Source organism: Schistocerca gregaria, chromosome 3 (assembly GCF_023897955.1).
Source record: "Schistocerca gregaria isolate iqSchGreg1 chromosome 3, iqSchGreg1.2, whole genome shotgun sequence".
In the NCBI taxonomy this organism is placed as follows: domain Eukaryota; kingdom Metazoa; phylum Arthropoda; class Insecta; order Orthoptera; family Acrididae; genus Schistocerca; species Schistocerca gregaria.
The window spans coordinates 881,615,113-881,628,509 of NC_064922.1; the positions used below are offsets into that span (position 1 = coordinate 881,615,113).

Consider the following 13,397-nt stretch of genomic DNA (forward strand, 5'->3'; position numbering starts at 1 on the left):
GTCAACAAATTACATCTAAGTCTTTTTCCAATACACTGCCACTTCCTGCAATTATTTTTATTTCTATGGTGGAGCCAGTTAATGTAACTCCAGCCACTAGCATAATTATACTATAGACTAGTTGGTCAAGTTTTATAATACAAACAAATACAGACTTTTGAAATGACACAGGAAATGCAGGATTTTATTGTTTTGATGACAGTTATGAGAACTGAATCTTTGGCTTCTGAAAGCTAACAGTCGCATACAGAATGAAAGATAACATCAGTGATATAATATAATGCACAAACCTTTTTGCGATATTTTTCAGTTTCCTGTGCATGTTCTTTGATTAATACTCTACACTTTTCTGCTTGATCTTGCACTTTAAAGTACATGATTTTTGAAGTTATTAAATTTTGTTCTGACTGGGTGACTTTCTCCTGGTACAGAGCAACCTAGAAATCATAATTATTCATATGTTATTTGGTGTCCTTTATTATTGTGTCTTCAGATACACTGGTATGTAAAACTTAAGGATGAAAGTAAATTTTGCATGATATGTCACTGCCAAGTAACAAAGCTCAATGAATTGAACAATATATACAAAAAATGCTAAAATATAGCCCAGAGGTAACTGAAAGAAACATGCCATGGCAACAACAGATATGACACTTCTATTCAATTACACTGAAGTCACCATGATTCATGATGATCTCTGGACATTATGAAAGGCTGGATAAGGTTCTTAATAGGGTAAGCAATCATCATGAATGGTAGTGAATGTTTTGCAATGTGCTCCAGTGCTGGTCACAAGGTTGGTAAGGAGTTCATGTGGTAGGGTATTCCATTCATCCACCAGTGTGGTTGACAACTGCTGGATAGTTATTGGTGCATGTGGTTGTTCTGCAATACATCTCCTCAACGCAAACCTGTAGTGCAATACACCTCCCCATCACAGTCTATGCATTCTTGGTGGGATTTAAATGAGGGGAATGGGCAGGCCAGTCCACTCACTGAATATCCTCTCACTCCAAGAGCACCTACACCTGTGATAATTAAAGCCATTGAGGAGTGGCACCCATAAAAAAGGAGTCAGCACTGAATGCACACCTGAAAAGGTGCACATTGTGAAAGAATACAGTGTCACAAAAATGTTGGCTGGTGAGTGTACTGTGTGCAGAGACTTTCAGGTCAGTACGCTCATGCGACCTTATACTTTCCCACAGTGTCACCTGGACCATCAAAATGATCATGTTTGAGAATGATGGACATACTCTTATATGGCAAGAAGTGGCAACATGTAATGCACTCAAGAATGTTGTTGAACATTTGTGGGGGTCAGATGTTAGGGTCAGTTTGAACTGTCCAAATGACAGAAGATTTATTTCAATCTGCAGTATTACACAATGTCAGAAATATTTTATAAAATGTGAATTTTCACTTAAGTTAATTGATATAATTATCTGTTTAAAAAATGTAATAGTTACTATGTTACATGTCGTAGTGTGGCACAGACCATGTGGATTAACTTCTGTGCAAACGTTTTTGAGTCAAGTTCTGTAGAAGAATGTGCAGACAGTATGAAATTAGTCAGTCACTGTGGGTAGTTGTAATTGAACTGTAAGCACAGACCATATGGATTAGCTTTTGTGCAAAATGCTTTGAGTCAAGTACTGTACAGAAATATGCAGATTTGGTAGTTGTAATTCAATGTTTTTTAAGTCTGTATGAGAAGTACTCTGTTGTTATGGTATGCAACAAGATCAATGTATTTCTATAGGATTTGATAATACAGTGAATGTAAAACAAGAGCTATGTGTACATCAATTTAGTGACTAAGAATGTTAGCTTTCTGTTTCTACACATGTGATTAATCCTTTAACAAATAAAATGCAGCCAAGCAAGATAATCCATAATGAGACCTATAACAACAGAGGAGACCTAAGATAAGTAGCATTCAACTACAAACAGTTTTAACATTCTGCAATATGCTTTTAAGTTCAGTTAGAAGCCAAAACACAAAATATGCAAATTTGTTTTCAATATAAAATTATAGTGGAATGTCATAGAACCACATTTAAGAAGCATCTATTCTCTTTTTGTCTGAACTATTTATCATCAACAATTCATTTCCATTCAAGGATACACTCCAGACTTATACATTCAGAAAATACTTCCTAATACAATAAATGTATAGTTTATGTACCAAATTTCTCCTTTTTAAAAAACGCATTCCTTGGTACAGCCACTCTGCATTTTATAGCCTCTCTATTTCAATCATAATCAGGTATTTTGCTGCCCAAACAGCGAAACCCATCTACTGCTTTTTGTGTCTAATATCCTAATCTAATTCTCTCAACATCACCTGATTTAATGTGACTTTATTCAAGTACCTTGTTTTACTTTTCTTGATGTTCATCATAGAAACTCTCTTCAAGATGCTATCCATTCTGTTCAACTGCTCTTCCAAGTCCTTTGCTGTCTCTGACAGAATTGCCATGTACTCACCAAACTCTGAAGTTTTTATTTCTTCTCCCTTAACTTCGATTACCTTTCCAAATTTTTCATTGATTTCCTTTACTACTTGCTTATAATACAGATTGAATAACATCAGGGCTACAACCCTGTCTCATTCCCTTCTCAACCAATGTTTCCTTTGCATGCACTTTGATTCTTGCAACTGCTGTCTGGTTTCTGTACAAGTTGTAAATAATCTTTTGCTCTCTGTATTTTACCCCTGCTACATTCACAATTTCGAAGAGTATATTACAGTCAACCTGTCAAGAGCTTCCTCTAAGTCTAACAATGCCATGGATGTAGGTTTACCTATCCTTAACATATCTTCTACAAGAAGATGTAGAGTCAAAAATCAAACAATGGAAAATTCAGGACTGAATGTAACAATATTATGAGAAGGAGACTTGCTACCCACCCTATAGCAGAGATGCTAAGTAATAGATAGGCACAACAAAAAGACTCTTGCAATTACAGCTTTTAGCCCTTAAGGCCTTCTTCAACAATAGACACACAAACGCACACAAACACACTCACACAAACACAACTCACACACACGTCTGCAGTCTCAGGCAATTGAAACCACACTGTGAGCAGCAGCACCAGTGGAGATGGGAGTGGTGACTGGGTGGGGCTAAGGAGGTAGCTGGGGTGGGGAGGGGGAGGAATAGTATGGTGGGGGAGATGGACAGTGACGGAGGAAAAGGGGGGGGAGGGGGAGGGGAAGTGGCAGAAAAGGAGAGAAATAAAGAGAGGCTGGATGTGGTGGTGGAATGACATCTGTGTAGTGCTGGAATGGGAACAGGGAAGCAGCTGGAAGGGCAAGGATAGTGACTAAGGAAGATTGAGGCCAAAAGGGATACGGGAACATAGGATGTAATGCAATTAGGAAAAGCTGGTGTTGGTAGGAAGGATCCATATGGCACAGGCTGTGAAGCAGGATGTCATGTTTGGCAGCGTGTTCAGCAAAAGGATGGTCCACTTGTTTCTTGGGAACACAGGCCATTCATGTAGACAGACAGCTTGTTGGCTCTCGTGCCTACATAGAAAGCAGCACAGATGTTGCAGCTTAGCTTGTAGGCCACGTGAGGTGCAGGTAACCCTGCTTTTGATGGGATAGGTGATGTTAGTGACCGCACTGGAGTAGGTGGTGCTGGCAGGATGAATGGGACAGGTCTTGAATCAAAGTCTATTACAGAAGTATGGGCCATGAGGTAAGGGATTGGGAGCAGAGGTTGTATAAGGATGGACAAGTCTATTGTGTAGGTTCGGTGGATATTGGTCTACCACTGTGAGACGGGTGGGAACGGTAGAGGGCAGGACATTTCTCATTTCAGGGCATGACAATCAAAACCCTGACAGAGAAATTAATGTCCTTACCTTTCTAGCCCCTTCCTGTTCCCATTCCAGCACTACACAGGCATGATTCCACCACCACACACAGTCTCTTTTCATTTCTCTCCTTTCACACCCCCCTCCCCCCCCCTCTTTCCCATCTCTTCCCTGCCCACCGTCTAACCTGCAGCACTTCAGCACTTCACTGTCTGTCATCCCCACCATACTATCCCTTCCCCTCCCAGCCCCAGACTCTCCTCCTTACCCCCAACCAGTTGCCACTCCAATCATGCACTGGTGCTGCTGCTTGCAGTGTTGTTTCTGTTGCCTGAGACTGCAGTCGTGGGTGAGTTGCATTTGCATGTGTGTGTGTGTGTGTGTGTGTGTGTGTGTGTGTGTGTGTGTGTGTGTGTGTGTGTGTGTCTACTGTTGAAGACAGTCTTAATGGCTGAAAGCTATAATTGTGAGAGTCTTTTTTTTGTGCCTATCTGGGACTCAGCATCTCCGCTATACAATGAGTAGCAACTTTCCTTCTCATAATATTATTACATTCTATCCCGGATTTTCCATTGTTTGATTTGCCTCACAGCTTTTTTGATCCTAACCTAGAGCTGTTTTTCTTTGTTAGTATTTTCACTATACTCAATGTTCATTCTTCTTTGTCTTTTTTCCTGTGTCTCTCTTGTCACCTTACAAACTGCAGTTTACACTCTACTTACAAGCCACACTGTAATAACTGCCTCAGCAGCACACAACAGATGGCTACAAAACCACACTGATTGTTGGTGAAGCACCTTATGTCCCACATTACTCCCGCCAATATAATTAATCCTATACTTTCAAATTGATCACTCTCCCTGTGTCATTTCCCATATGTCTGCATGCTCTCCTGCACCTTTCCAGTGCCACATGATCTAGTATTCATCCTACAACCCCCCCCCCCCCCTCCACACTCCTAACTTTCTCCATTCTATCCCAGTCTACTGCCCCACAATTATGTGCATACAGGACGGACGTGTATCGGATGGACGATCGGCGTGAGGCATCCATGGAGTAAACGCATCATACTCTATGAGATATAAAACATTAACTGGTGTGAACATTTGAAGATTTTTGAAAGAAAAGAAGAGACTTTTACTCATTAATTCTCTCATTTACTGCCATAAAGTCAGGACATTTGTCTTGTTAAACTTGGAGAGATTTATAGACTGTATGTATAGAAAGATGATTGTAATAGCCTCTGTCGAACTGGAAGGTGTCGAGCTTATAGGAAATGTTTAGTGTATGAAAACTCTTATGTTTTATAAAATATAGTGAGATTGAATTGAAAGTATTCTCGAATGTAATGAGTTATTTAAAAGTATAAAAAATTCCTCTAGAGTAGCATCTATTCTTCGGAAAAGAAGCTGGGTAGAATATCGCAGCCGACTATCCTGAAAGAAGATCAGCAAAGTAACTACAAGTAGGTAGGGGGAGTGTGAGTCTTGGACACTAGTATCACACTGACCCTCTTAATCACCAGAATGTGGTGAACATGACAGGACAAGAAAAGGAGGAATTTTTCTGAAGAAGATGGAGATTAGAAAAAGTTGAGATTTGCCGTAGCAACACATAATAATGAGACAAAGAAATTGGTCTGCAAGATCCGATCAAGAAGATTTGGTTGTGGGGAGCAAACAATCCTCACACAGGCAGTAACCAGCCGACGCCGAAGCTGACGCAGTAATCAACCAACACCGACACAGTAACCAGGCAACGTCGAAGTAATCGCAGTAACACGCCATCGTTGCTGGTTGCTCCTTGAGTTGCTGGCTTCATGCCTGCTGATACCGTTGCCACGACCAATGTGTGATGCTGCCAGTGCCTGGGCGGTTCACCGGAGCCATTTCTACACCTCCCCAATGCAGCCTACAATCCTATGCCAGGTGAGCTCAAGATAATAACCATTTAAATGTAAACTAGGGTGGTCATTATTTGCAGAGGTGATTTTTTTTAATGATCATGAGATCATGGAAGGTTAGGACTTGGAGAAGGAACAACAACCTACAGGAACTACAGGACCAGCCATGGCCTTGATGGTGAACAAAAACATGCCAGATTTGTCTGAAGTAATAAACTTAATCATAGCTCAGAGTATTCAATTAAATGCTATAAATGTTCAGAATGCTTTATTAAATGAAAAACTCAAAGCACAGGGTGAAGCTTTTGAAAAACTAGAAGCACAGGGTGAAGCTTTAAATTCTAAGTTTCAGGCGTTAAATGATAAAGTGGAAAATTTACAAGTAGCTTTAAAGAAATAATTAAGTAATTATTTAACAGTACAAATGAATCAAATATTTACAGACTTTAACCAAAGACAGGAGGAGCAATTACAGAATTTGACCAAGAAACTAGAATTTGATATTGAAGACAAGTGTAGTAGCCTAGAGGCAGAGTTTAATGAAACATTGGAATCTTGTGAAAATGTGTATAATGTTAAATGTAATTCTGTAAGACAGAAATTGAATATATTGAAAGAGAGCAGATCGATCAAAGGAATTAATATCGATTATTCAATCGAAAATTCCAGCTGTTGGTACACCAACTGTCAGTTGTGAGTAAATAATGTAGAACAAAATTTCAAAGAAAAGGCGGTTGACTTCGACATTATAAGTATGAACAGTCTGGCAGAACCTTTTGAGCTAATTGTAGACCGAGAAATTACCGAGAGTATAATCTCCCGAAATGTCACATCTTCCACACCTTTCCAAACCTAATGATATTATCAAAGTTATGGATGACCCATGGAAAGAATTCGAACTTATCCAGAACAAGTTAGAACACAGAATAACTTTACCTAATGTTGGGTTACATAATAATATGGAAATTGTTTGGTTGTGGGTAGACTTTCATACAAAATTTAACCGGAAGTATAGGTCTGCACATGCTCAAGTGAGGTTAAGAGCAGATACATGGGATCCAGAAGGAATCACATTATTCCCCAGGGATGTTAACATTCTGTGTTAACAGGTGGAGTGACGACCGTAGGTTCCTGAGTTGAGTTTGATGTTGCTTCCACATTAGTTTTCCTACACCAAATTCCCTTAAAATCTTCAACTATTCTGTAATATATTTACAACTTCTTAAACTATCCTATCATATTAGTATTTATGTGACCTATTATGACTGCACAGATATGATTAATTTAAGGAGGGCACGGTAAACAGTGACCTCTAAGCATGAGGTAAAACTAACAGAATAACATTATAAGTGACGATATAATATGATGGTACTGTTTAAGAAGAATGATATATAGATGACATAACATGAACAGGGTATTTTAAGTGTGTATAAGATATAATGTGAAGTGACTAACTGGTAAAATAACTATTTGGTTGCAGTGTATAATTTCCTGTTTTTATAGAATATTTATACCATTTGTGAGATATTGTATGAATGGGGAGGGTTTGTATCAATTCTGAAAGGGGGTGGGTAGTGTAGGCACACAAGTTTAACACTACACACACACAACACCTTTCACACAAGCCTCGTAGACAAGTGTGACTGATTCTTCACCATTTGCTGTTCCATAGGAGTTGCTAAGATCTTTCTTCAGGGACTTCAAATGTGAAGGTGAGAGTGCCGGTTCTGCAGGAGACATTTAGATTAGATTAGATTAGATTAATACTTGTTCCATAGATCATGAGTACGACACTTCATAATGATGTGGAACATGTCAGGTTAATAAACGATGTCTGTACAAGATATTACATTACACAAAATATTGCATGACACTAATGTTTAAGTTAGTTTTTTTCCCTCCCTTAATTTATATCTAAAAATTCAGCCAATGAGTAGAAGGAGTTGTCATCTAGAAATTCTTTTAATTTATTTTTAAATGTTGGTTGACTATCTGTCAGGCTTTTGATGCTGTTTGGTAGGTGACCAAAGACTTTTGTGGCAGCATAATTTACCCCTTTCTGCGACAAAGTCAGATTTAACCCCTGCATAGTGAAGATCATCCTTTCTCCTGGTGTTATAGCTATGCACACTGCTATTACTTGTGAACTGGGTTGAATTATTAACAACAAATTTCATAAGTGTATATGTATACTGTGAAGTTACTGTGAGGATCCCTAGATCCTTAAATAGATGTCTGCAAGATGACCATGGGTGGGCTCCAGCAATTATTCTGATTACATGTTTTTGAGCAATTAATACTTTTCTACTCAATGATGAATTACCCCAGAATATGATACCATACGAAAGCAGTGAATGAAAGTAGGCATAGTAAGATAATTTACTGAGATTCTTATCACCAAAATTTGCAATAACCCTAATAGCATACATAGCTGAACTCAGACGTCTCAGCAGACCATCAATGTGTTGCTTCCAGTTTAACCTCTCATCAATGGACACACCTGAAAATTTTGAAAATTCTACCTTAGCTACAGACTTCTATTCAAAGTCTATATTTATTACTGGAGTTGTGCCATTTACTGTACAGAACTGTACATATTGTACTGTATATATATACTGTATATACTGTGTTTTATTGAAATTTAAAGAGAGTCCATTTGCTGGGAACCACTTAATAATTTTGTGAAAAACATCATTTACAATTACATCACTTAGTTCTTGGTTTTTGGATGTTATTACTATACTTGTATCATCAGCAAAAAGAACTGACTTTGCATCTTCATCAATATGGAATGGTAAGTCATTAATGTATATCAAGAACAGTAAAGGACCTCTTCTGGCTTCTACATCTCGCTACATCTACATCCATACTCACTCAAGTACTGGCAAAGTGGGGATTCTGGGAAGGGGGGTGGGAAGAGTTTCCTGTCTTTGGGGCTATATTCTTTCTCTTATTCGATCTTAGCAACCATTTCTACTTATTCCCTTCTTACTTCTCTTTTGAGAACCAGTCTATCTTTCCCTCTGTCCATATGCATACACTTCTACTGCTGAAGTCCTTCTCAATTTCCGTGGTTTTCTGTAACCTTCAAGTTATTTTACATAAGCTGGCTGAAGAAATAGGCTACACAAATACCCATATGCATACACACAGTGAAACACAAAGACACAAACAGAAAGAGTACAGTTTAAGGTAATGTGAGAACCGTCATGTGTAGGAGGGAGAAAATGGTGCACATAGTGATAGGTATTCACACTTGGTTATGTGAGTTGACTGTTCCACATCACATAAAGGTATGTACAGAAGAGTATTCATGGTCATGTACAGGGATATTTATATAGGTAAGAACTGAGAGTATTCACAGCTATGATGACAGTATTACAACATAGCAGGTGTACGTTGGAGAAGGAGGAACACCTGGTGGTTCATTATGTTACAGCATATACTTAAATGGACAGAATTGGTGTCAGTTTAACGACTTTTCTTGATGAACTGTAGGGTAATGGGACAAGCAGTGCATGAATAGGTGTGTGTGTGTGTGTGTGTGTGTGTGTGTGTGTGTGTGTGTCTATATATTTTCCCAAGTATGGTGTCTATTGGAAACTTAGGACTGGAAGAGCAATGGAGGACTCAAGAAAGGGTTAAAGTAAGTATTGTGAAGCAAGTGTGAGGGGTAAAATAGAATATTAATTTTTCTGGGTAGTTTTGAATCACAGTGTACATAAATTGGTATACTAGGGCAATTGACTATGAAGCCTGCTCAGGAAAAATAAGCAGGGTGCACCCAGAATTGATTGGATGGAAAAGGGCAGGTAGGCAGACCCAGGGAAGGCTGACCTATACTGTGCAGGTAGGGGGACCAAGAAGGGGATTGACCTGTATCATATTATATTAGGAATTTGTTTAAAGGGGCATACCTAACAAAACGGAATGATGTAGTGCATTCATAGTGTCTGCCTTTGGGTAAGGTATAGGTACTGTGCCTAAAGAAAAACAGCAGTATTGTGACAAAAGTCACAAATCTTGTCGAGATTATTCTGGTAAGTTTGAATCCTCGTTTCCACTCGCATGTTATATTTGTGTGAAGTTACATGTGTTGAAAAGAACACAGAGTTCCTCCAGTTTGTAATAAATAGTGAATAAATCCATACTTAGAGAAAGCAGTACATGAAGTAAGAGCAAATAACAGCATACACTTGGGTAATGCACACTCAGAATGGATGATTGGAAAGGGAACAAAAAGATCCTTGTCCTTACAAAGTTTAAATTAACCAAAAGGTCCATGATGTACTAAGTAGACAATTGTTAAAAGTAAAACTGTTGGAATCATAAAGTAATGTTATACAAATATGATATTGATGTACATAACAAACATGTATAAAATATTGTGTGTTCGAGCTAAGGAAGGGGATATGTAGTGCTAAGAGAATTAGGGGTAAATTCTAGAGACACTCGTATTTCCACCATCTTGAACAAACGTTATTTTAGAGATAAGTGTGGTAAAGTAGAACTATGTCTACTGTGCCACAATTATATGCATACAGGACAGTCATGTATCGGATGGATGATCGGTGCCTAAGAAGTTACACGTCCCACCCATGAAGTAAACGAATCATTCTCTGTGAGATATAAAACATTACTGGTGTGAACATTTGAAGGTTGTTGAAAGAAAAGAAGAGACTTTTGTTCACTCATTCTCTCATTTACTGCTGTAAAGTCGGGACAGTTGTCTTGTTAAACTTGGAGAGATTTATAGGCTGTGTGTATAGAAAGATGATTGTAATAGCTTCTGTCGGACCAGAAGGTGTCGAGCTTACAGGAAATGTTTAGTGTATGAAAACTGTTATATATTATGAGATATAGTGAGATTGAATTCAAAGTATTCTTGAGTGTACTGAGTTATTTAAAAGTATGTGAAGTAACTCCAAGTAAGATCGACATCCAAGGGGGAGTGCGAGTCTTACACATTAGTACCACACTGCCACCTTTAATCACCGGAAACTGGCTGAAGTTCACACCCACTAATTCTACCATCCAGTCACGTATGCCATCCCCCTTCTTCACATCCCCTTTCTTCACATTTATTCACCCTTCGACCTGCTACTCACTGTAATATATATATTTTTTTATTAGTTATTCTTTACTTTGATCCTTGTGACTTCTCACCAATTTTAGTGAGTTTTCGTTTTTCGTTATTGGATATCCCTCAGATTTAGTCTTGTTTCCCCCATTTGCATCCATTTCATCCTTTTCATAACTTTTCATGTGTATTTGGGTGTATTCTTGCAAAATTTTTCAGACGTAATTCTACATCAATTACGTAATTTTTCACATTTTTGCATCATCATGGACTCTTGCTCCTTCCATTGGCATCAGTAAAGAAAAGTTTCCTTATCTGTAGCCAGATCCCAGTCCCACATACTGTTCCTGCATTGTAGCTTGGCCCATGGAATTCCCCCTAATGGCCTTACCATCAAATTATCCATCTCTTGCTGCAACCCCTCCTTCCACAATGACCTCCACCTGTTCAGATTCTGCCAATGCTTAGCCATCAAAACCACAGCAACCAAGCCCAAGCTTCCTTGCAGCACCTTCTCGCCATCCACAAAATTCTCCTGCTACGCAATCCCGAATTCCTGGAATCCGTAACACACTTTCATACTCTTGCCCTACAGGAACTTGAGCAACATGCACAATGCCACCTCTGAAAGCTCCCCATCCTGCTTACTTCCTACTCCCACCTTGGAGTACCACTCTCAACTACCTCTACAACAACCTCCAAACCTCTACCATGTCCCCTCAAAGCTGACCAACCCTGTCTCACAGACCTACTACACTTACCCCACATTCCAAAACTCACTTCCACCACCATACAGAATTCAGAACCTAAATAGACCCACAACACAGTCATGAATCTTTCCTCCAGAAGCCTTAAACCCACAGAAATATCAGTCCTTTCCAAAGACCTCACCTTTAGCTTCACTCCCAAATTCAACCATGCAGGTCTTGTTAAAGACCTTCTCACCTCCTCCTGGTCCATACAGGGTAAATATATTTTCACCACCAACCCTACCAATCAGATTCAACCAAAGACTAATCTTAACCTTGAACCTTGCCTCACCATCATTCCCCAAATCCCTCAATGTGCAAGCTAACCTTATATCTGCAGAAAGAACTGCAGTCCACCATCTGAAAACTGATCCTGACATCATAAGCCTACCTGCAGACAAAGGCTCCACCACTGTCGTTTTGAACTGCAAGGATTACCTGGCAGAAGGACTCCACCACCTGTCAGATACTTCCACCTACAAACCTTGCCACAGTGACCCCATTCCAGTAACCCAGCCCAACCTACAATCTCTCCTCAGAGTCCACCTCTCTGCTCACACCTAGCACTCCCTGCATTCCTACTTTCTACATGCTTCCTGAAGTCCATAAACCTAACCACCCAGCACACCCCATTGTGGCTGATTATTGTGCCCCCACCAAGAGGATCTCTGCTTTCATAAACCAACACCTTCAATCTATAGCCCAGAACCTACCCTCCTATATAAAAGGTACCAACAATTTCCTCCATCAACTCTACACAGTTCCTGTTCCTTTACCACTATTGATACCACCTCCTTGTACACTAACATTCCTAATGCCCATGGCCTTACTGCTATTGAACACTACCTTTCCCAACGACTGACGGATTCCAAACCAACAACTTTCTTCCTAGTCACCATGACCAACTATATTCTCACCCACAATTACTACTCCTTCAAAGGCATTACGTACAAACATATCCAGGGTACAGCTATGGGAACCTATGTGGTACCATCCGATACCAACCTATTCATGGGCCATCTACAAGAATCCTTCCTAAACACCCAGAATCCTAAACCTTTCACCTGGTTCAGATTCATTGATAACATCTTTGCTATCTGGATCAAAGGTGAGGACACCCTATCCACATTCCTCCAGAACCTCAACAACTTCTCCCTCATTTGTTTCACATGGTCCACTCAACCTAACAAGCCAACTTCCTAGATGTTGACCTCCGCCTCAAACATGGCTACATTAGTAACTCCATCCATATCAAACCTACTAACCACCAGCAATACCTCCACTTTGAAAGCTGCCACCCGTTCCATTCCAAGAAGTCCGTTCTTTACAGCCCAGCCACCCATGGTCATCGCATCTGCTGTGATGAGCAGTCTTTCTTGGAGTATACTTAGGGTCTCACAAATGCCTTCATTGACTGTAATTATCCTTCCACCCTTGTACAAAAACAAATGTCCCATGCCTTATCTTTGCAGCCTCCCACCACCTCCCAAAGTCCCGCCATCTGGCCACAGGGGAGCAATCCCCTTGTAACTCACTACCACCCAGGACTGGAGCAACCAAATTACATTCTCTGCCAGGGTTTCAATTACCTCTCATTGTGCCCTGACATGAGAAATGCCATTCCCACTATCGTTCCCACCACTCCCATAGCGGTATCCTGTCATCCACCTAACACAATATACTCATCCATTCTTACACAACGCCTGCTCTCAGTCCCTTATCTCACAGCTCATACCCCTGTAATAGACCTTGATACAAGACCTGTGCCATACATCCTCCCACCAACACCTACTCCAGTCCGGTGACTAACATCACCTATCCCAACAAAGGCAAGGCT

The 13,397-nt window shown here is 39.8% G+C and overlaps 1 protein-coding gene across 4 annotated transcripts in view; it reads right to left on the reverse strand.

Moving 5' to 3' along the window:
* The window catches only part of LOC126355033 (putative leucine-rich repeat-containing protein DDB_G0290503), a 512,513-nt gene that overhangs the window by 138,292 nt on the left and 360,824 nt on the right, over positions 1–13,397 (reverse strand). For all 4 annotated transcript variants that reach the window (XM_050005182.1, XM_050005180.1, XM_050005181.1 and 1 more), the window contains one exon: positions 291–437. In XM_050005182.1, coding sequence (XP_049861139.1) covers positions 291–437 — 147 coding nt within the window. The remainder of the gene's footprint in view (positions 1–290; positions 438–13,397) is intronic.